Raw genomic sequence first — 22,218 nt, 5'->3', positions numbered from 1 at the left:
ATGCTTCAAACTCCCCGGACGGAGCATAGCCGTGTGCACAACAAAAGCCCGCCAGACTTTGTAGAGGCGTTTCAGTATCCCCAAATTTTGGGATTCCCCTTACTGCCACAGGGGATCCCTCCCCCCCCCCCCCCCCCCCAGATCTTGAAAATGTGGGGACAGTTTGTCAAACCCCCCACCCCTGCAGCAGAAATGGGAAAGAGGGAGAGACAGGAAGATGGTCTCACCAAATGAATGTTGGGTAACCTCTCCCTCCCTTTAAAATTTAAAGGGTCATTGTGTTTTATGGGAAGACCTGGCCTCCAAAACCAGAGCCCTGGTCCACCCCCTTGTCAGTGATAATGAGGAATGGGCCCACGAGCAACAGTCGGTCCTTCGAGAACGTGCGGGTGACCTTGGAAGATTCAGCACACGGAATGGCCCCTGGCAATCCCCAGAGGAGATGGATGGTCGTGGTAGAGGGGACTCCCTGCTGAGGGGAACAGGAGCAGTGATTTGCAGGCCTGGCAGAGGTGTGCTGTCTCCCTGAGGTGAAAATTCACGATGAAACAGAGAGGCTGACAAGACCCATCCAGCCCACTGACCTCCTTTTGGTCCACGTGGGAAACAACAACCCTGCAAGACATAACTTTTAGATCACGAGGCACTATGAGGCTCTGAGTAGGAAGCTGAAGGAGCAGCAGTGGCGTAGTGGTTAAGAGCAGGTGTACTCTAATCTGGAGGGACCTGGTTTGATTCCCTGCTCTGCTGCCTGAGCTGTGGAGGCTTATCTGGGGAATTCAGGTTAGCCTGTGAACTCCACAACACGCTAGCTGGGTGACCTTGGGCTAGTCACAGTTCTTCGGAGCTCTCTCAGCCCCACCTACCTCACAGGGTGTTTGTTGTGAGGGGGGGAAGGAGTTGGTAAGCCCCTTTGAGTCTCCTTACAGGAGAGAAAGGGGGGATATAAATCCAACTCTTCTTCCTTGATGCCCAAGTTGTCATCTTATCTCTGCACCCAGTTAAAGGACGCAGCCCAGGGAGGGAGAGAATAGTGGAGGTGAATCGCTGGCGTCACAGATGGTGCTGCCGAGAACATTTTGGCTTCATTTCATTTTATTAGATTTCTGTACCGCCCCTGCCTTTCTTGGGTCGTGGTCTGCAGTTCACGTGAAAGGGATCTGGGAGTCTCCGACCACAAGCTAAACATGAGCCAGTGGTATGATGCAGCAGCCAAGCAAGCCAGTGCAATTCTGGGCTACATCAATAGGAATATAGTGGGAAGTAATGGGGCCATTCTATTCTGCACTGGTCAGACCTCGCCTGGAATACAGTGTCCAGTTCTGGATGCTACAATTCAGGAAGGATACTGACAAGCTGAAGAGTGTCCAGAGGAGAGTGACCAAGACGGTAAATCCATGCCCAATGAGGAAAGACTTAGGAAACTGGATATGTTTAGTCTAGACTAGAGAACAGAAGAGAAGAAGAGTTTGGATTTATATCCCCCCTTTCTCTCCTGTAGGAGACTCAAAGGGGCTTACAATCTCCTTGCCCTTCCCCCCTCACAACAAACACCCTGTGAGGTAGGTGGGGCTGAGAGAGCTTAAGAATGTGTGTGTACACTTGGCTGCTGAAAGAAACAGAATGGATGCAACGTATGGCAGTGTTGCATGCAGGCACAACATGAATCCGCAAATTGACAGAAACTTCCTAAGAGTGCTTACCTAACCTTTCACACATGACGAGCTATTATGTGCCAGTTAGGAAGGTCATGATTTTTCCAGTGTTGCATTTTTCTAGCTGTACCAGAGTATTTAAAGTATAATTTAATCAATTACCTGCTGCAAGCCTTGATATGTGGTAGACTATAATGCCATTTATATCAAGCTGAAGGTGATATGAAGCCATGAGAGAAATTGAAGACTTGGAGGAAGAAGAAGAAGAGAAGAAGAGTTTGGATTTATATCCCCCCTTTCTCTCCTGCAGGAGACTCAAAGGGGCTTACAATCTCCTTTCCCTCCCCCCCTCACAACAAACACCCTGTGAGGTAGGTGGGACTGAAAGAGCTCCGAGAAGCTGTGACTAGCCCAAGGTCACCCAGCTGGCGTGTGTGGGAGTGTACAGGCTAATCTGAATTCCCCAGATAAGCCTCCACAGCTCAGGCGGCAGAGCTGGGAATCAAACCCGGTTCCTCCAGATTAGATACACGAAGCTCTTAACCTCCTAATCGCCAGCTGCCTCATGTCTTACTGCATGTCAGGTTAAAGAGAATGACATGATAGCCATGTTGAGCCAAAGCATGTTGAAGGGATGTCATGTTGAAGAGAAAGCAAGGTGGTTACTGCTGCTCCAGAGACTAGGAGACAAAGGAATGAATTCAAACGATGCAAAAAGATACTCCACCTAAATATTAGGAAGACAGTAAGGGCTGTTCAGCAGGGGAATGCACCGCCTCGGAGAGCGGCGGAGTCTCTTTCTTTGGAAGTTTTTAAACAGAGGCTGGATGACCATCTGTCAGGAGTGCCTTGATTGTGAGTTCCTGCACAGCAGGGGGTTGGACTGGATGGCCCTTGTGGTTTCTCTCCCTGTTTCCTAGGCGATTCTAATGACTACATGCAATAAAACTTAAAAGGGACTCCCCCATAAAAAAGCATGAACGCATCTGCTCCAGAGGGAAGCTGCATGGAAAGGAAGTGAGTGGGGGCATAATGGCGGATCAGATGGTTGCAGCTGAGGACACTTCAGAGCTGGAGACTTCCCTTTTGAGCGGAAAACCGGGAGAAAACCCCACTGCGAAGGTCACGGCCACACGACAAGCAGTAAACGCACAAATGTTACGGCAGTGCCAAAAAATCTGCTGTCCAAAAGAATCCCAAATCTTATCAGGCAATCTGATAAGGAGTAGCAGTGGCGCAGGAGGTTAAGAGCTCGTGTATCTAATCTGGGGGAACCGGGTTTAATTCCCCGCTCTGCTCTCCAACAAACACCAGCTGGGTGACCTTGGGCTAGTCACAGCTTCTTGGAGCTCTCTCAGCCCCACCTACCTCACAGGGTGTTTGTTGTGAGGGGGGAAGGGCAAGGAGATTGTAAGGCCCTTTGAGTCTCCTTGCAGGAGAGAAAGGGGGGGATATAAATCCAAACTCTTCTAATCTGTAACTAACAGAAATGGCAGTTTAAGCCGGGCCCACACAAACTAGCATCTTGGCAAATTGAGTCAATTTGAGCCCTTCGGGAGAGGGCGGTATACAAATCAAACAATACAATACAATACAACATGGATCCTAACTAAGAGTCCGGGTGGTATAGTGGTTAGAGTGTTGGACTAGTGGGAGACCTCAGATTCCAATCCTTGGTCTGCCATGGAAGCTTTCTCGGTGACCTTGGGCAAGTCACACACATTCTTAACCTAATTGATATCAATTTCAATATCAAGAAGCTTTTATTGGCATACGGAACATACAGTATAAATACAGTTAAAATTATAAGGTAAAGACTTCACATTTGATCATAAGTTCAGTTTGCAAACTTCAGGCAGGAACTTTGCCACTGTGAGACAACAGTTAAAAGCATTACAGTTTAAAAGCATATTTACTTTATCTAGCTCTGTAATGGGTTTTCATAGATGAAGAATAAGAATAAGAATTTGGATTTATATCCCCCTTTCTCTCCTGCAGGAGACTCAAAGGGGCTTACAATCTCCTTGCCCTTCCCCCCTCACAACAAATACCCTGTGAGGAAGGTGGGGCTGAGAGAGCTCCGAGAAGCTGTGACTAGCCCAAGGTCACCCAGCTGGAGTGTGTGTGAGTGTACAGGCTAATCTGAATTCCCCAGATAAGCCTCCACAGCTCAGGCGGCAGAGCTGGGAATCAAACATGGTTCCTCCAGATTAGATACACGAGCTCTTAACCTCCTACGCCACTGCTGCTCTCAATAAGTCGATAACCTGTGATAATAAGCTGGATCTTAGATTCTGGTAAAATGGGCAGTGGAGGAGAATGTGCGGAATGGAATCTAGCTGCCCTGGACTGCAGGGGCAAAGCCTCTTATCGCTCGGTAGACCCTTGAGTCTTCCTCTATGGAGCGGTTCTTAACCTAATCTACTGCACAGGATTGTTGTCAGGATAAAATGGAGGCAAGGAGAGTGATGCAAGCAGTTTTGGGTCCCCAATGGAGAGAAAGATGGGGTATAAATAACATTAAATAAATAAATAGGTCTTGGCCTGGCAGGTGGGGCCACGATAGATGACCTGTGGAGCATGCAGCTTTGCACGCTCTAAACCACGATTTGACAGCTGCTGGCCAAACAAATATAACCAGCCCACAGGAAATGACCCGTGTTTTTAACATAGTCACACACTAAAAAAAAGAAATAACTGACAGGACTGGAGCAGAGAAAATACTTTTATTTAAAGAGAAGGAGCAACATCTCCGCTTAAAAAAAAATAAGCATTTCAGGTGCGTTTTCTTCGGGGGTTTTTTTACAAAAAGAGCCAGAAAATGCGGGCCCAACGTTCGCTGTTTCTCAGTAACCTGACGGCTGTTCTGCAAAGAGTCCGTCCGCCAACAGGATGAAATGGCTTGGCTTCTCCTCAGCTTCTCCAGCCGCTGAATCCGGAGGTGGATCTGAAAGATGCAAGCCACACACAAGGTTGAAGAGAAGGGCGTCTTCTCCGCCAGCAGCACTACCTGACACCCCCTTTCCACATCAGTCACAGCTTGGAAACTCTTCAGAAGAAAGCCTTTGGCAATCTTGGGGCAGTTGCTCTGACGAACCCTCAGGAGCCCTGGAGGGAACCGATGCCCGTTCTTTTTTAAAATGATGCCGTGTAAGTGCATCTTGGAAGGACGGCTGAGCTTCTTAGGAGCTTCATAACTCAAGGCTGCAGCCCAAAGCAAAATTCCTTGGAACTTAAAGCCTGGCTTAGAGCTTTTAGATTTTGGCTGCGTCTTCATTATCTTCCATCTGAACATTCCCTTGTTTCCTTAATACTCCCAGACACACAGGCTAACCCCTGGTTTTCTCTGATTGAAAATAAAACTGTATCTATCGGTTTGTCTCTCGAATCACTCTACTCTCTTTCCTGCTCAGAAGCGTACAAACTACTCAAAGACCATCTCTTAGATTGGGAATTTGCTGAACTATATCTAGCAGCTAAAAGAACTTGCTCTCCCACACAATTTTTTAATTCCATTTGAGCAGGGTCGTATGGCCCACTACTTATACTTTCTAACTAACCCCTGCTCAAGGAGGAGTCTTCACAATTGCTTCGATTCAATGTTATGCCATCTGCCTTACTACATGGCAGGTTTAATAACCTGGAAAAAATCTAAAAGGTTGTGTAGCTGTAATTCTAAGGTAGTTGAAACATTGGCTCACCAGCTATTACATTGCACTAAATTTGCTAAAATTAGATCTAAATATGTCAATCTACACCCTCTCTTCCAATCTGAGTTAACAGATTTGATTAGATTATTTCTCTTGTTGAACAATTCTGATTCTGTTTTTTGTGAAGAGGTTGCAAGCTTTGTTACGGAAATAATTCAGAGCCAGTAATAATATGTATATATCTGAGGTTATCCTTTTTGCTTTTTATGTTTGCTGTGTTTTGTTACTGTTGTTCTATTTATGCCAATAAAGGCTTTGCTTTGCTGCAGCCCAAAGTTCCCAAAAGATAGATCTGGACTGTGCAGAGCAGAGGAACATCCTGAAGTTGAACCTTTGGCACTCCAATTGGCCATGCTGGAAGGGGCTGATGGGAACTGTAGTCCATAACATCTGGAGTGCCAAAGGTTCGCCACCATGGTATGGATGTTCCCAGTGGAGGGGAGGAGGGTTCCCTCTTCTTTATGGTTGGAGGTTGAAGAAACCCTGAAAGACCCTTTGCCTGTGATGCTTGCACTTTTCATTCAGAATACAACCGGAAGCCTCCCCTTTAGAGCACCCCCTCCCCCCCACACACTTTTGCCTCCAAGCACAGGCACTGCTGTAGTTTAAAACAACTTAAAAAAAAACACCTCTGTTCCTGTCCCCTTTAAACTGAGCCACTGTCAACATTCTGGATCTTTGCTGTGACTGAGGACCACAGCTTTTTTTAAAAGCAAAAGCAGATTGTATAAGACCCCCCCGAGTCACACTCTTAGCCTGCTAGTAGAGGCCTCTTTATTTGAAGCTACGGAACAGCCTCATGCATATTTCAAGTGCTTCTCTGCATACAGCCTCTACCGTCTGCGTTTTGTGCATTTCGAGGAAGGCCAGCGGCCGTGCAGCCCTGGAGTATTTCAGTCCCTGCGAGAATTCTCCCATGGTCAGCTGTCTGCTGCAACCTATCCCTTTGGTCTCTTCCGGCTCCACCTTCTAATGCTCTGTTTCAGGGGTCTGCAACCTGTGGCTCTCCAGATGTTCATGAACGACAATTCCCATCAGCCCCTGCCAGGATGGCCAATTGGCCGTGCTGGCAGGGGCTGATGGGAATTGTAGTCGATGAACATCTGGAGAGCCACAAGTTGCAGACCCCTGCTCTATTTGTAACCTCCTGCTTTCAACCCTCCTTCCCCTATGCCACCATTTGTTCCTTCCTTTTTTTCATAGGCCCCTTTACTTCTGTAGGAACTGAGGTCAGCCAGTGATTGACAGACTCTTCCTCCAGTCCCGCCCATCTCTCACCATTAGGATAGCTCCTAACCTCACAAGATGGGAAGGACTGGCAGGAGGACATCATTGCCATGAAATCCCTGGGACCTCAAACACAGCAAACAGGACTCCCTTCTCCTCCCTGGGGCAGGCGTCTGATGCAACTACTACGCGCCTCCGTGTATAAATGCAGCCCCTCCCCCGCCTCTCCCTTTATGATGTGCTCTGAAGCTCCATTCATAAAAGACGGACATAAAATTGGGAAGCAGAAGAGTTTCTTTGAGATCAGCTCTGCAGGAAAGATGCAGGCAAAGAGCTGCCGTGGAGATCCTAAGCTCCTCGTTGATGCTATTACAAGGAGAGAACGAGAGAACAAAGCCAGAATCTCATCTTGTCAAGTCAAAATTCAGCTGGGTTTACTGGGTTTAATACCTTTCACCTCCAAAGACACTCAAAGAAAGGCACCAGGCAGTGATGGGGGACTTACGCGTTCGATGATCCAAAGCCAAACCCTGCAACGATGCAAAATTAAGAGGATTACTGATCAAGTTACAAAGAAAGAGATGCGAAGCCTTTAAACCACACGCTCCAATTCAGTGTCTGTGCCCCTAGACCTGGCCCCAGAACTGACTTATGACACCTAGGTTCAGGGATATACATCGACCTCTCCTCTCCTCTCTCTCTCTGGACTGTTCTTTCCTTTCGTTTCTCTTTCCGTCCTTCTGCGTCCATGTTCTCCATCCTCTTCTTGCTAAAGCTGACCTGGCATTATTCGCCTTCAAAGTCTGCGGCAGTATGGGTCCCTGAATGGGAACCCTCCGCTCCCTTCCTGAACCAAATGTAATTTTGATCAACAGGATCTCCTACCTCCTCCACTGGATCCAAAGCCGGAGAATCCGCTGCCCTGAGTGCCAAACCCAGTAGTTTGTTGGGACAGGGATCCAAAAGTGGGGGTGTTTTGACTTGCCAACGTGCCGAACGACGCAGTGCTAGATGTCCCACCAAAACTGCATTAGGAGAGAAAGACAGACCAGATAAGTGAACTGCCAGATTTATACCCCAGGACACCACTATCCTATATTGCCTCAGTACCCTAAAGCACCCCACTCCGAAGTTCTGGCTCACCATCTGAAACCCTTTAGACCTTTTCCAGGTTTCTAGCACTTCCTATGTGCCTCTTACATCTGTCCTGGAGAATAATAATTTGGCCACCAAGAAACATATAATAATCTCAGGATCAGACTACTGCTCAGTTCTGGTCGCCACATCTCAAAAAGGATATCGAAGAGATAGAAAAGGTGCAGAGAAGGGCAACGCGGATGACCGAGGGACTGGAGCACCTTCCTTATGAGGAGAGGCTGCAGCATTTGGGACTCTTTAGTTTGGAAAGGAGACGGCTAAGGGGGGATATGATTGAAGTCTATAAAATTATGCATGGGGTAGAAAATGTTGACCAGAGAATTTTTCTCTCTTTCTCACAATACTAGAACCAGGGGGCATTCATTGAAAATGCTGGGGGGAAGAATTAGGACTAATAAAAGGAAACACTTCTTCACGCAACGTGTGATTGGTGTTTGGAATGTGCTGCTACAGGAGGTGGTGATGGCCACTAACCTGGATAGCTTTAAAAGGGGCTTGGACAGATTTATGGAGGAGAAGTTGATCTATGGCTACCAATCTTGATCCTCCTTGATCTCAGATTGCAAATGCCTTAGCAGACCAGGTGCCCGGGAGCAGCAGCAGCAGCAGCAGGCCCTTGCTTTCACATCCTGCCTGTGAGCTCCCAAAGGAATCTGGTGGGCCACTGCGAGTAGCAGAGTGATGGACTAGACCAGGGGTAGGGAACCTGAGGCTCTCCAGATGTTCAGGAACTACAATTCCCATCAGCCTCTGTCAGCATGGCCAATTGGCCATGCTGGTAGGGGCTGATGGGAATTGTAGTTCCTGAACATCTGGAGAGCCGCAGGTTCCCTACCCCTGGACTAGACGGACTCTGGTCTGATCCAGCAGGCTCTTTCTTAGGTTCTTACTGCAATGTACTCTACATGGGGCTATCTTTGAAGGCTGTTTAGAAACAGCAAGAAATCCAAACCTGCTTCCAAGGTGAGCACCAACAGCATAGGACGTGTCACACCATTTCTCAGACATTTGATTGGTTGGTGTAGTAGTTACAGCAGGGGTCCTAACCTTTTTGAGCTGGTGGAAACCTTTGGAATTCCAACACAGTGCAGTGGGTGTGGCCACAAAACATCTGTGCTGGAGGTGACAACAGCTGTCAAATGGCTGCCACAGCTTATCAGATGCACAGTTAAGATCCCTGCAGTGTTGTGGCAGCTTTGGCTAAAGCAGTGTTCTAAAAAAAATCTGCACAATCAAGTTTCCAATTGTTGTTGGGTGAAAGTCCCGCCAGGCCCCATCCACTTTCTAAAATCACCTGGTAGGCACCAGAAAAGGTGCTGGTGGGCATTATGGCACCTGTGGGCACCACACGGAGGAACTTGGGATCCGAGTGCTGAACTAGAGTGGGAGGACCCAGGTTCGAAATCCCACTCCTCCATGGGAGCTCGCTGGGACGCCCTTGGGGTGGTCGGACATGCTCAGTCTAAACCATAGGTGTCAAACTCGCGGCCCTCAAGATGTTATGGAATACAGTTCCCATCATTCCCTGCCAGCAGGCAGGGGATGATGGGAACTGTAGTCCATAACATCTAGAGGGCTGCTAGTTTGACACCTGTGATCTAAACTACCTCACAGGATGGTTCAGAAGGACAAAATGAAAGACAGGTATGCTGGGCAAAGACCTTAAAAAGAACTGAAAATGGAGGACAGAACAACGTAAGCCTCTTTAGGTCACCAGTGGGAAGAAAGGTGGGATATAAGTGAGCTAAAATAAAATTCCTGAGCCCCACTTAAAGTGCTGGCACTGAGCTTTGTAGCCTTTTGTGGGATGGGCCCAGCTTGTCTGCCGGGCTGCTTCTTCCTGCATGATCTTGTCAGGTGCACAAAGGCTACCGGAGCAGGCCCCGCTCTGGATCCACCTTTGCAGAAGCATGGCCTGAAGGGAGTGAGTCCTTGCTTGTTCCCTGAACTGCACTAGAACCACTTCTCCAAGAAGGCAAGCCCCGGGGAGTCTTCAAAGGGCCGCTGAGACTGTTTTGTTTTTGTTTTTTGGAACGGCTCGGCCTTGCTGATTAGCTGCCGCAGCCTTTACGTTACTTCACTCGTTTGTTGATTGTAAATGGTTTGGGTGTTTCGGGCAGGGGGATACAGTCCTGAAAAGCTACTGTGAGAGATGCCAGCTGAGCGAACAGGATAGAGCATTGCTCATTCCAAGCTTGGGGGGGGGGGGGAGTGATAAAAGTGTCAAAGGTGAAGGATTGGCTGAGCTGACGAAGCGCTTTCCCATTCATGAGTCACAGCCTGAAGTGGCAGAGATGTTAACGAGATTTCCAGACTCTCGTTGCAGATGCACTGCAAGCCGCTGCTGCTATAAAGCTGGCTTCGCCAGGCAGAACATTTTTTTTTTAGAGCCAGCCGTGGAAGGTCACCTTTCCCTTTTGCTCGTGAGCACAGGTTGGGTAGGATAGTAGTATTTCCCCCAAACCTGCAAGACCTGTTGACCAGAAGCAATAAGAAACCTCTCTCTCTCTCTCTATCCCTCTCTCTCTCTCTCTCCCTCTCTCTCTCTCTTTGTGTGTGTCCATAAGGATGACATTGATTTTCTTTCCATTAATAGATTTTTAAATAGTTTTTTTAAGTTACATAAAACCGTATGCAGAAAAGCAATATACGAACAACAAAAATGTCTTGTTTAAGCTAAACAAATGGGACTGATCTGACCTGAGAACTAACTGAGGGCAATGAAAGTCGCAAGTGAATCTCTCCAGGGAAGCAGCAGCAAATAAAGGAAAGGGGTTCCTCGGAGGTAGGCACAGGCCTCATCTCAGGAGCCAGGGACACCCGGGAAGCTGACCTGAATTCCTGGGCAGTTTTGTGAAAGAGAAAGTGGTTCTTGAAGGACTCGGACCTTTATCGTGAGAACTGACCTGCTGCTCCCTGCCCTGTCCTGAACTCCTGTTTCTTGGTCACACTAATGTGTGACAGAATCCTGGGCACCATATAGGAGGGAGGGAATAAATCGCTCATGCTATAAAGGAATCTGTTTTCATGTAAATATCTCAGCAGAACCTAAATCTTAGCAGAACCTTGGGAGGGTTTAATTGGGGTTATTGCTGACGCCATTTTTACTGAATTTACCGCTGTGTTTTAAATTCTTAAATTTTAATTTTATGGGGTTTTTGTTTGTATATATTGTATGTAGAATCTGTGTTGTGCACCGCCCAGAGCCCTTCGGGGGTTGGGCGGTATAAAAATCCCATCCATCCATCCATCCATCCATCCATCCATCCATCCATCCATCCATCCATCCATCCATCCATCCATCCATCCATCCATCCATCCATCCATCCATCCATCCATCCATCCATCCATCCATCCATCCATCCATCCATCCATCCATCCATCCATCCATCCATCCATCCATCCATCCATCCATCCATCCATCCATCCATCCATCCCATCCATCCATCCATCCATCCATCCATCCATCCATCCATCCATCCATCCATCCATCCATCCATCCATCCATCCATCCATCCATCCATCCATCCATCCATCCATCCATCCATCCATCCATCCATCCATCCATCCATAAATAAATAAATAAATAAATAAATAAATAATAAGTTAAAGCAATAAAGCAGTGGGAACACTTCACAGGGAAGTGAAATCCCTCAGATCCATTGCTGGCTTACCCAAATCCTCCAGTGTTGGCTGCTGCTGTCCCCTCGCCGAAGACTTTGCCTCCCGTCGAGCCCAGAGGGCTTGAAAAAGCTGGGGCTGAACCGAATGCTGGCACCCCTCCGAACCCGGGGGACCCCCCAAAAGTGGGAGGGCTGCCGAACACTGGAGCAGCTCCGAAGCCACCTGAGCAAAACAGAGGCAAAAAAGGGACAAAAACCAATCAAAGTCAACAATAAACATACAGAAAAGAGAAAGCGAAAGGAAGGGAGGGAGGGAGGGAGGGAGGGAGGGAGGGAATGAGAAGAAATGTTTGAGCTCAGAGGCACCTTTAGGACCAACAAGGTTTTATTCTTGGTATAAACTTTCACGTAAATGCATACTTCAGATACACCCAGAAGAGTTAGATTATCTACTGCAGCAGATCTCAGAAAACGAAAGCAGGTGGCTTCCTCGCACCATTGCTGCAGCTACAGAAAGAGGTTGCCAAGGGTCACAAGGCTCTGCATTTTCACCCTAAAACCTGAGGACAGGAAGCACTTCATTGCACCACGCAACTCACAAGAATGGTCCCCAAACAATGGCATAACGCCAAGGGGGTGGGGTGGGTGGGTGATGCCCTGGGTGCGCGCCAGTGTGGGGGGCTGGTGTCCCAGGGTGTGGCGGGGGCGCAGGGCAACCACTTCATCTCCCACACAAAGAACTGGTGACAGCATTTTGGGCATCAGCAACTAGAAGTCCCTGGGCCAACTTTGGCCTTTTACAGGCCAGCCCAGAGGGGTATGGGGAAGAGGACTTTGCTCCAGCGTGACACAACGGGCCATTTCTGGGGCCTGCTCTACCACCTTCCGTGGCCATCTCCACCACTTGCTGCTCCCTCTAGCCAAATGGGACTGCCAACCGGCGCAACCCTCCTCTTCGTTGAGAAACCCTCACAACAACCCAACGAAGCAGGCCACATTGAGTGAACAACTGCCAAAGGCCACCAGTAGGCTGGTTTCAAGTCCAGGAGCAGGTCAGAGACCAACAAGATGTTCAGGGTACAAGCATTGCAGAGTCAGAGCTTCCTTGGTCAGAGAGAGTAGGCTGGTTAGATGAAATGGCACCCGCCCCACTGAGGGAGTGGTGGGGAACATCGGGAGGAGGGGGAAGCTCTGCAGAGTCAAGGAGCCCCATGCCCTGATGACGTGGTGAGGCGACAGCTGACATAAGAACATAAGAAGGAGCCTGCTGGATCAGACCAGAGTCCACCTAGTCCAGCACTCTGCTACTCGCAGTGGCCCCCCAGGTGCCTTTGGGAGCTCACCATCCTTCTGGTTTTTCAGAAGCTTTGGATGAAGCTGCTGAGATGTATTATGGATTTCTCCACTGCTCCTATGGGAGCTGGTTGCTTGGTTATTAAATACACATGGCGTTAAAGAAGAAGTAGAAGAAGAGTTGGATTTATATCCCCCCTTTCTCTCCTGTAGGAGACTCAAAGGGGCTGACATACTCCTTTCCCTTCCCCCCTCACAACAAACGCCCTGTGAGGTAGGTGGGGCTGGGAGAGCTCCGAAGAACTGTGACTAACCCAAGGTCACCCAACTGGTGCGTGTGGGAGTGCCCAGGCTAATCTGAATTCCCCAGATAGGCCTCCACAGCTCAAGTGGCAGAGCGGGGAATCAAACCCGGTTCCTCCAGATTAGAGTACACCTGCTCCTAACCACTACGCCACTGCTGCTAAATGGAGGGCAGGTACCTTTCACAACCTTCTAGCATGCACAACTGAGACAAAGCCGTTAGTATGAGGAACACCACATGTACAGCATTTCAAATGTCTAAAGTACTTTCATTATTGCAGGACTTCCTGCAACAGCCGTGTTTAGATCAACCGGAGTTCTCATCCCAGCATTCCACAAGAGAGGCTAAGGTGAGATTTGAACTAGCCCAAGGGGTCTGCAACCTGCGGCTCTCCAAATGTTCATGGACTACAAATCCCACCAGCCCCTGCCAGCATGGACAATTGCAGGGGCTGATGGGAATTGTAGTCCATGAACATCTGGAGAGCCGCAGGTTGCAGACCCCTGAACTGGCCAGTTCACAGCTGCACTATCACGTTAGGTCTCAGGAGGCAGCTTCCACAGGTCAACCTGTGTCTGGACTGCACCACTGCTGCATTTGTTGGGGGAGGTCGGGGGTTGTTTCCATAAATTTAACATTCCTTCATACAATTTTTAAAAAAATATTTCAGAAAGAACACCATCACCTCAGGATTCTAGCTTATAAATCTTCTTGTCATGCTCATCTTCCATGTGCAGGAATCTGTTTGTCTGCATGGAGGAACTTTGCACCATGTGCACCCCCACCGCCTGAAATGGTACAGCCCAGGCACAGGCTGGTCATCTTATCTTTGTGAGAACAAGGCCTCAGCCACTTTTACAATGCAACATATGCAAGGAGATCAGAGAGTTTACCTAGCCCATTTGCAACCCTGCATCCCGCGCCTCCCAGATACCCATCTTTAAGCAGCATCTGTGGGAATCTCCAACTCCCGCCCACACCAGAGACGGCATCGAGACTGCCTCAGAGCCGTAGATCAGCCAGTCCCCACCCAATCGGCACAGGCGAGCACGGACGGAGGGGACGGCTTTCAGAGCCGCCTGGTGCATCATCTGTAGCACTTACTGCAAAAGGAGTGGCTAGATTCTGCAGGCATGTCCTTATAAAAAAATCCCCGGGACATGGATCAAGCCGGCCAATAATGCCTGCTGGAGTCAGCAGGCAAGAAAAGGGAAAAAAAAAATCACCGGCAGCAGCTGCCGCCGGCTCTTTGCAAAAAGAAAAAGAAAAGAAAACCCGAGCAGTTGCTAAGGTAGCATTTCTAATGCCGCCAGGAAAACCGCAGCCGCTCCAGCGTAGCTGCGTATCGCACCCTAGAGGCAAGCTGCTTGCTGAGCTGACCGTTCAAGCCGGCTTGGGAGCGAGAGGAACTTGAGAAAACGCAACTGTCGGGCAAGGCTATTGCCATTCTCTCTGTGCTTTTGGAAATGAAGGTTTGGAACAGAGGAAGAAGAAGAGTTGGATTTATACCCCCCCCCCCTTTCTCTCCTGCAAGGAGACTCAAAGGGGCTGACAAACTCCTTTCCCTTCTTCTCCCCACAACAAACACCCTGTGAGGTAGGTGGGGCTGAGAGAGCTCAGAAGAACTGGGAGTAGCCCAAGGTCACCCAGCTGGTGTGTGCAGGAGTGCACAGGCTAATCTGAATTTCCCAGATAATCCTCCACAGCTCAAGCGGAAGAGCGGGGAATCAAACCCAGCTCCTCCAGATTAGAGTACACCTGCTCTTAACCACTACGCCACCGCTGCTAAATGGAGGGCAGGCACCTTTCACAACCTTCTAGTATACACAACGAGACAAAGCCGTTAGTATGAGGATTACCACATATACAGCATTTAAAATCTCTAAATTACTTTCATTATTGCAAGACTTCCTGCAACAGCCGTGTTTAGATCAACCGGAGTTCTCATCCCAGCATTCCACAAGAGAGGCTAAGGTGAGATCTGAACTAGCCAGTTCACAGCTGCACTATCACGCTAGGTCTCAGGAGGCAGCTTCCACAGGTAGGTGGGGCTGAGAGAGCTCAGAAGAACTGGGAGTAGCCCAAGGTCACCCAGCTGGCATGTGTTGGAGTGTACAGGCTAACCTGAATTCCCCAGATAAGCCTCCACAGCTCAAGTGGCAGAGCGGGGAATCAAACCCCTCCAGGTTAGAGGACACCTGCTCTTAACCACTAAGCCACTGCTGCTCCTGAGAAGCTTTACTTTCACAGAGCTCACAGACAACAATGTGTGGACATGTATGAAACTGTCCAATGCTGATCCAGTTCATCAGCCGGCCGCTTTGCCTGGCGAGCATCAATAATACAGGTTGGGGAAATCAGCTTGACTCAGGCAGAATTACCGTCGCCTGCACAATTCTGGGGGTGACAACACTGAACACTGGCCTTGCATGTGACTTGTGCAAACAGAAGATGCCAAAGGAACTAATTAATTAATTAATTAATTAATTGATTGATTAATCGATTAATTAATTAATTAATTGTTTTATATACCGCCCCTCCCCCGAAGGGCTCTGGGCGGTGAACAACACAATAAAACAATAATTACAATAAAACCCCATTAAAACAGCAATTAATAACGTTACATTGGCGTCCAACGTAAAAACATAAACTTCATAGATCCACCCTGGAAAATAAAACAGGGGAGCGGAGAACCCAGACTGTAAGGGAAAGGGAAAGGGGGGGGGGGCACGCATCAGCAGCCGGCCCCTTCAAACGCCCGGTGGAACAATTCGGTCTTACAGGCCCTGCGGAACTCTCCAAGATCCCGCAGGGCCAGGATAGCTGGTGGTAAAGTGTTCCACCAGGCAGGGGCCAGGGCTGTAAAGGCCCTGGCCCGGGTAGAGATCAGCCGCATCACCGAGGGGCTAGGGACCACGGCTGCTCAGGAAGGCTGTGCGAAGCCACAAACAGAACCCAAGCCACCCTCCAAAAGGACACCCCCTCCGACCGCAACCCTCTGCCTTTTTTATCCTGCACGTCTGTCCCTTGGCTGCACAGGAATACAGACAACTTCATTCTGCTGTCTCACTGGGGCCGGGGAAGGGTGCATTTTAATACCCGGGGTGAAATTCCAGCCCAGGCCACTGTAACAGATCCCACCCGGTTGTAAATACAAACTCCCTGGAAAGAAATATAAAAATAAGAGTGCTCCGACTGAATTATTTAACACAGATCAGGTATCCAGTGGCACATCTATCCAAGGGCTGCAGGTATTTTACTCCTCGGCTCCAGGCTTTGTTCTGGATTGGAATCTCCCAGGTGTTCTAAGTCAGTAAGTGATGTGAACGGAGGAGAGAGCGACACACAAGTGTTGGCTGGAAAGGCAAGCCCCTCCTCTGCTCACCACCCAAGTAATAGTATTTTCCTTATTCTGCAGCATTCGAAAGAGAAGAGTTTGGATTTATAACCTGCTTTTTTCGGCCGTAAGGAGTCTCAAAGCAGCTTACAAACTAGAATGTTGTGGGCTTTCCGTGTTCTAGTAGAAAATACTACTGGAACACGGCCATACAACCCGGAAAACTCACAACATTCTAGTGATTCCGGCCGTGAAAGCCTTCGACAATACAGCTTACAAACTCCTTCTCTCCCTCTCCCCACAACAGATAGATTGTGAGGTATGTGGGGCTGAGAGAGTTTGGAGAGAACTGTGACTAGCCCAAGGTCACCCAGCAGGCTTCATGTGTACGAGCGAGGAAACAAATCCAGTTCATAAGAACATAAGAACTAGCCTGCTGGGTCAGACCAGAGTCCATCTAGTCCAGCACTCTGCTACTTGCAGTGGCCCACCAGGTGCCTTGGGGAGCTCACATGCAGGATGTGAAAGCAATGGCCTGCTGCTGCTGCTGCTCCCGAGCACCTGTGCTGCTGCTCCCGAGTACCTGTTCACTGGCTAAGAGTCTACTACTCATGTGGAGGAGTGGGGAATCACACCCAGGTCACCAGATAAGAGTCCGCCGCTCACGTGGACGAGTGGGGAATCAAACCCGGTTCTCCAGATCAGAGCCCACCATTCTTAACTGCTACACCACCCTGGCTCTCGTTTGTAAAATGAAATAGAGTAAACTTTTAGAGGCTCTGCAACGGAAGGTTCACTCCTGACAATGCCAAGGTGACAACCTGTCAATAAAAGCAGCCGTGCGGTGCAGGGTCAGCCTCCTCATTTCCTCCCTCAGTTCTGCAACAAACTTGGCCAAATGGAACACAAGGAACGCCCATTTCTACACCCTGTCTCACAAAAAGATATAAGTGGGACTGGGAATTCATCTGCCGCCACTTTCTTCTCCTCCAACTCCCCCCCCCCCCCCGCTCCAAAGAACAAGCTGGGCCCAGCGGGGCAGATGGGGGAGGGGGCAAGCAAGGCTCCTTGGAGCAGCAGTGGCGTAGGAGGTTAAGAGCTCGTGTATCTAATCTGGAGGAACTGGGTTTGATTCCCAGCTCTGCCGCCTGAGCTGTGGAGGCTTATCTGGGGAATTCAGATTAGCCTGTGCATTCCCACACACGCCAGCTGGGTGACCTTGGGCTAGTCACAGCTTCTCGGAGCTCTCTCAGCCCCACCCACCTCGCAGGGTGTTTGTTGTGAGGGGGGAAGGGCAAGGAGATTGTCAGCCCCTTTGAGTCTCCTGCAGGAGAGAAAGGGGGGATATAAATCCAAACTCCTCCTCCTCCTCGGCAGCCTTGCTCCAGCTTTACGGGAAAAGGCCCCCCCGCTGGTCTCTCCAAAGTGGCCTCTGCCTGCTCGCTCGTCGCAGGCTCCCTTCCCCTCTTCCCACAGTGCCTCTCTGGCTGCAGGACTGGAGAGGCTAGAGGATGGCCAGCAACCCCCACCCAGATCCAGAGGGGACGGCCCGGAGCTCAGAGATTGGGGAGGGGCGAGTTGTGTGCAGCCACTGAGTGCAATTGGAGGCTGGTGGGTGGGGCTTGTGCGCAGTGGTGGGATCCAAAAATTTTAGTAACAGGTTCCCATGGTGGTGGGATTCAAACTGTGGCGTAGCGCCAATGGGGCTGGGTGGGGCATGACGGGGGCGTGGCCGGGCATTCCAGGGTGGGGCTGTGGCAAGGACGCAGCCACTGTGCCGGTCCTTGGGCGGGAAACGAATGCACGCAGGCTGCCACGCACGCCGGTGAACCTCCTGTTGGACTGCTTCAAGTTCTGCACGCTACTGCTGAGAGGAGGGGCGTAACGAAGGCAACAATCACGTGGCAAAATCACCCATTAGTAACCCCCTCTCGGCACACACAAATAATTAGTAACCTACTCTCGGGAACCTGTGAGAACCTGCTGGATCCCACCTCTGCTTGCGCGCCCTTTACCAAATGGTGCTGCCTTGAATCTGATGCACAAGTCACCTGTTGCCCTGCCAGGCCCGGCAACAGTCCTCCCAAACCCCCAGACCTAGGTCTGCCTGGCTCTCCCTCCCTCCCTCCCTCCCTCCCGACTCACCTCTCGCTCGCCCACCTGCTCATAGTCCTTTGGGACTATTTTTCTACTGCAGAAGCATGCGCTTCTGCCACACCACTACTGACCACACTTGCATCTTTTTGCAAGACACAGTGTAGCAGAGAGGCGGGCTGGGTAAGTCAATCATTTCAGTTTGGGGCAAGAGGGAAGAAATAGGACCTCTCTCTCTCTCTTGGCACAGATGTTTTAAAAATGGCAAACGTGGTTTCTAGTTTGGAAAGGAACCACCCAATCAACCAACAAGAAGACGTTGAAGTTAAGAAGAAGAAGAAGAAGAAGAAGAAGAGTTTGGATTTATACCCCCCCCCCTTTCTCTCCTGCAGGAGACTCAAAGGGGCTGACAATCTCCTTGCCCTTCCCCTCTCACAACAAACACCCTGTGAGGTAGGTGGGGCTGAGAGAGCTCAGAAGACCTGTGACTAGCCCAAGGTCACCCAGCTGGTGTGTGTGGGAGTGCACAGGCTAATCTGAATTCCCCAGAGAAGCTTCCACAGCTCAAGCGGCAGAGCGGGGAATCAAACCCGGTTCCTCCAGATTAGATACACGAGCTCTTAACCTCCTACGCCACTGCTGCTCCTCTGTGCTTTCAGCTGTGAGGAGGGTTGGCCGTTCCTCCCGAAAGAATGGCATTTGTTAGCGTTTGCTTAGGCCACAGAGGACACACAGAGCCCTTCTGACACAGAGGAATGAGATCAACGGATAGATCTTGCATCTGAGCCCTTAAGCCACAGTTGTAAAGGGACACTTTCAAAGCAGGCCTCTGTGCTTTGATGGATTTGGGTGCAACGTTCAGCACCTTGTTTATGTTAGAAATGGGAAACAGCTTTCTTGTCCTTTAGGGCAGTGGTGGTGAACCTTTGGCACTCCAGATGTTACGGACTACAATTCCCATGACGCCAATTGGCCATGCTGGCAGGGGCTGATGGGAATTGTAGTCCATAACATCTGGAGTGCCAAAGGTTCGCCACCACGGTTTTAGGGTATGGAGCAGTGGCCTATCTGCAATGGGGACAGGGGGAGTCAAATGTCCTTGGGTGCAACGCCCCCCCGCAAAATTGCCCTCAACCCCCTTCTCCCCAATGACGCCTGTTAGAACCTCCCCCTGTGTCTGAGGGTCCAGGGAGGGCAGGAGGCGGCCTGCAGGGAGGCCGGGGGCGGCTCCAACAGGCGCTGCTGCAGTGTCCATCTGAGCTGCCCCACTTCCTGTCCCTGAGCACGGGGTGGGGGCAGGTGGGCATTCGGGGCAGGTGTTGTCCCGGGCACCATTACCCCCTGATACGCCTCTGGTATGGAGAGATTTTTCAAAATGGCTGACGACGCCTGGCCAAATCTTCAAATCCAGGAATGGAGTTAAATATAGGGAGAGGTATCCACGCAGAGCTCTTTGGCCCCTTCTTATGACTGGCAGAAGTGGAATGTTGGCAGGTGGCAACAATCTTTTTAGCCTTTGGATCGGGCGCCGATTTTATGAAACTGCTGCTTAAATTTTAAATTTTAAATGCTTAAATTTAAATCCTGATTTTAAACTGGTAATAGGTTAAGGGCGATGTTATATGATCGCTGTCTGAATAACAGCCATGTTGTGAGCCGCCTCGAGCCCTTCGGGGGTGAGGCGGCCTATAAGTCAAATAATAAATAAATTAAATAAATTTGATATTTTTTTAAAAAAAATAGCACTTAAAAGTGGCAATGCTGTTTTTTTGACATTCTGGACGTTCTGCCCAACGGGGACTCTTCTCTGTGCCCTGCATTGAGACCAAAACATAAATCAATACCTGCTTTGGTTGGGCTGGAGAACCCGAAGCCCTGAGAGGCCACGCTCCCTCCGCCGGAACTGAACGTGCCCGCCGGCTTCTGCTCGCCGAAGGAGGAGGGTGGCGAGGTGCCAAATCCAAAGGTCTTGGCCCCGCTGTTCCCAAAAAGGCTCGATGTATCTGGAACGAGGAGAAAGGCCAAGTGCTTTTTCTATGCTCCGTCAGGACAAAAATCCTTCTTACATAATAAAGCCCCTAAAAGTTAATCACAGCTAGAGCCAGAATAGCACGCAATTGCTTTTCGCAGCAGGCTTGCAACAAGCGGCCGCTCCTCAGTGGCGAGTCAGGGTCCCTTGCAGACAATCTGGAAGCATTTGGGAACTATTCATGTTAAATATTGACATGTCATCATCTGTTATGAACCTTCTACTCAGTGGCTCTTGTGATCCTATCTGTGAAAATGTTGCGAGCTTTCCGAAGCATTACCTGGCTAAGCGTAATTATTCCCCAGAAAACAGTCATGGTTAATTTAGCTCTCTTTGTGTTCTGTATACGGGGTCTGGATGTAGACATTTAATGCATATTTTAATGTATTTTAATGGGTTCAGGAAATAGATAAACGTACCTTGTTTGTTTTAAGTTTGCTTTTAATATTGTAATACTGTAATTTATAATGCCAATAAAGGTTTCTGGCTGGATTTGGGAACTAAAAGCAAGCTTTGTTTCTTTTATGTATTTATTTTTATTTATTTATGGGTTTTATATACCGCTGTACCCCCGGAGGGCTCTGAGCGGTGTACAACATAACTCCCTCTGCACAGTGTACTGTACAACAACCCATACAAACAACCCCATTAAAATTAAATTAAAACACAGTGACAAGATTAACAAAGATGACGTCATGCAATAACCCCGATTAAAAACCCTCCCAGAGAGGGGGGAAGCAAAACAGAAAAGTGGGTCCTGTAGATGACAATGGGAACTCCGGACTTAGGTCATCAATGTGGACTTTTGCATGGCTATTACCCAGAAAAGCTTCCCTTTGCAATCGACTGCACTCCTTCCCCTGCCCTTCCTCCAAGGGGCTCAAGAGACCTCACCTCCATCATCTCATCCACGTAACATCCTGTGAAACAGGCTAACTCAGGAGTCTGCAACCTGCGGCTCTCCAGATGTTCATGGACTACAATTCCCATCGAGCCCCTGCCAGCATGGCCAATTGGCCATGCTGGCAGGGGCTTGATGGGATTTGTAGTCCATGAACATCTGGAGAGCCGCAGGTTGCGGACCCCTGGACTAAGTGGAGTGGCGAAAGCCATCCAGTGAACTTCATCAACGAGGGTGGACTTGAACCCAGGCCTCTCCACTCATGGTTCAATGCTCTTCACAGCTGTGCCACGTGGGTTCCCTTTGCAGGGCTGCAAGTGGGCTGGAGCCCAGTTGCCTGGAAGGAATTCTCTTCTTACTCACACTTGCTACTAGTGACATGTGGATATTCTTTTCCCCCCTGTCCTGTTTACTATGTAGCTTGAGAATCCCCGGCTCTGTGCACTATGGGAAATCCTGATGGTTTGATGCAGTCCCCTGAACCAGAAACGACAGAAGGCCGTGGCGGCAGCAGTGGGCCCGGGGGTGGGGAGAGCTGGCACAGAGCCATGAACCAGACGGCTGGGCTTCAAGCCAGAGCTTGTGGCAGCATCAGGGAAAGTGAGTTTCCAGCTCCCCCGCTGTTAACGAGGAGTCACGGCTAAACAACTTGTTGGACGGTCCCCAGTGGCAAGTCTGCTGTCTGGTCAAAAAGGCCAAAAATTCAAGTCACAAAGGCCAACTGGCTTAGAAGAAGAAGAAGAGTTTGGATTTATATCCCCCCTTTCTCTCCTGCAGGAGACTCAAAGGGGCTGACAATCTCCTTGCCCTTCCCCCCGCACAACAAACACCTTGTGAGGTGGGTGGGGCTGAGAGAGCTCCGAGAAGCTGTGACTAGCCCAAGGTCA

At 49.6% G+C, this 22,218-nt stretch overlaps 1 protein-coding gene across 1 annotated transcript in view; it reads right to left on the bottom strand.

The window, feature by feature from the left end:
• Positions 1-4,362: 4,362 nt before the first annotated feature.
• The window catches only part of NUP214 (nucleoporin 214), a 97,038-nt gene continuing 79,182 nt past the window's right edge, over positions 4,363-22,218 (bottom strand). The window contains exons 32-36 of the mRNA XM_048512150.1: positions 20,246-20,404; positions 11,425-11,596; positions 7,478-7,617; positions 7,098-7,122; positions 4,363-4,602 (exon numbers count right to left, since the gene is read on the bottom strand). Coding sequence (XP_048368107.1) covers positions 4,569-4,602; positions 7,098-7,122; positions 7,478-7,617; positions 11,425-11,596; positions 20,246-20,404 — 530 coding nt within the window. The 3' untranslated portion in view covers positions 4,363-4,568. The remainder of the gene's footprint in view (positions 4,603-7,097; positions 7,123-7,477; positions 7,618-11,424; positions 11,597-20,245; positions 20,405-22,218) is intronic.

The sequence above is a fragment of the Sphaerodactylus townsendi genome, linkage group LG12, assembly GCF_021028975.2.
Source record: "Sphaerodactylus townsendi isolate TG3544 linkage group LG12, MPM_Stown_v2.3, whole genome shotgun sequence".
In the NCBI taxonomy this organism is placed as follows: domain Eukaryota; kingdom Metazoa; phylum Chordata; class Lepidosauria; order Squamata; family Sphaerodactylidae; genus Sphaerodactylus; species Sphaerodactylus townsendi.
This window is presented reverse-complemented; position numbering and strand designations above follow the sequence as displayed.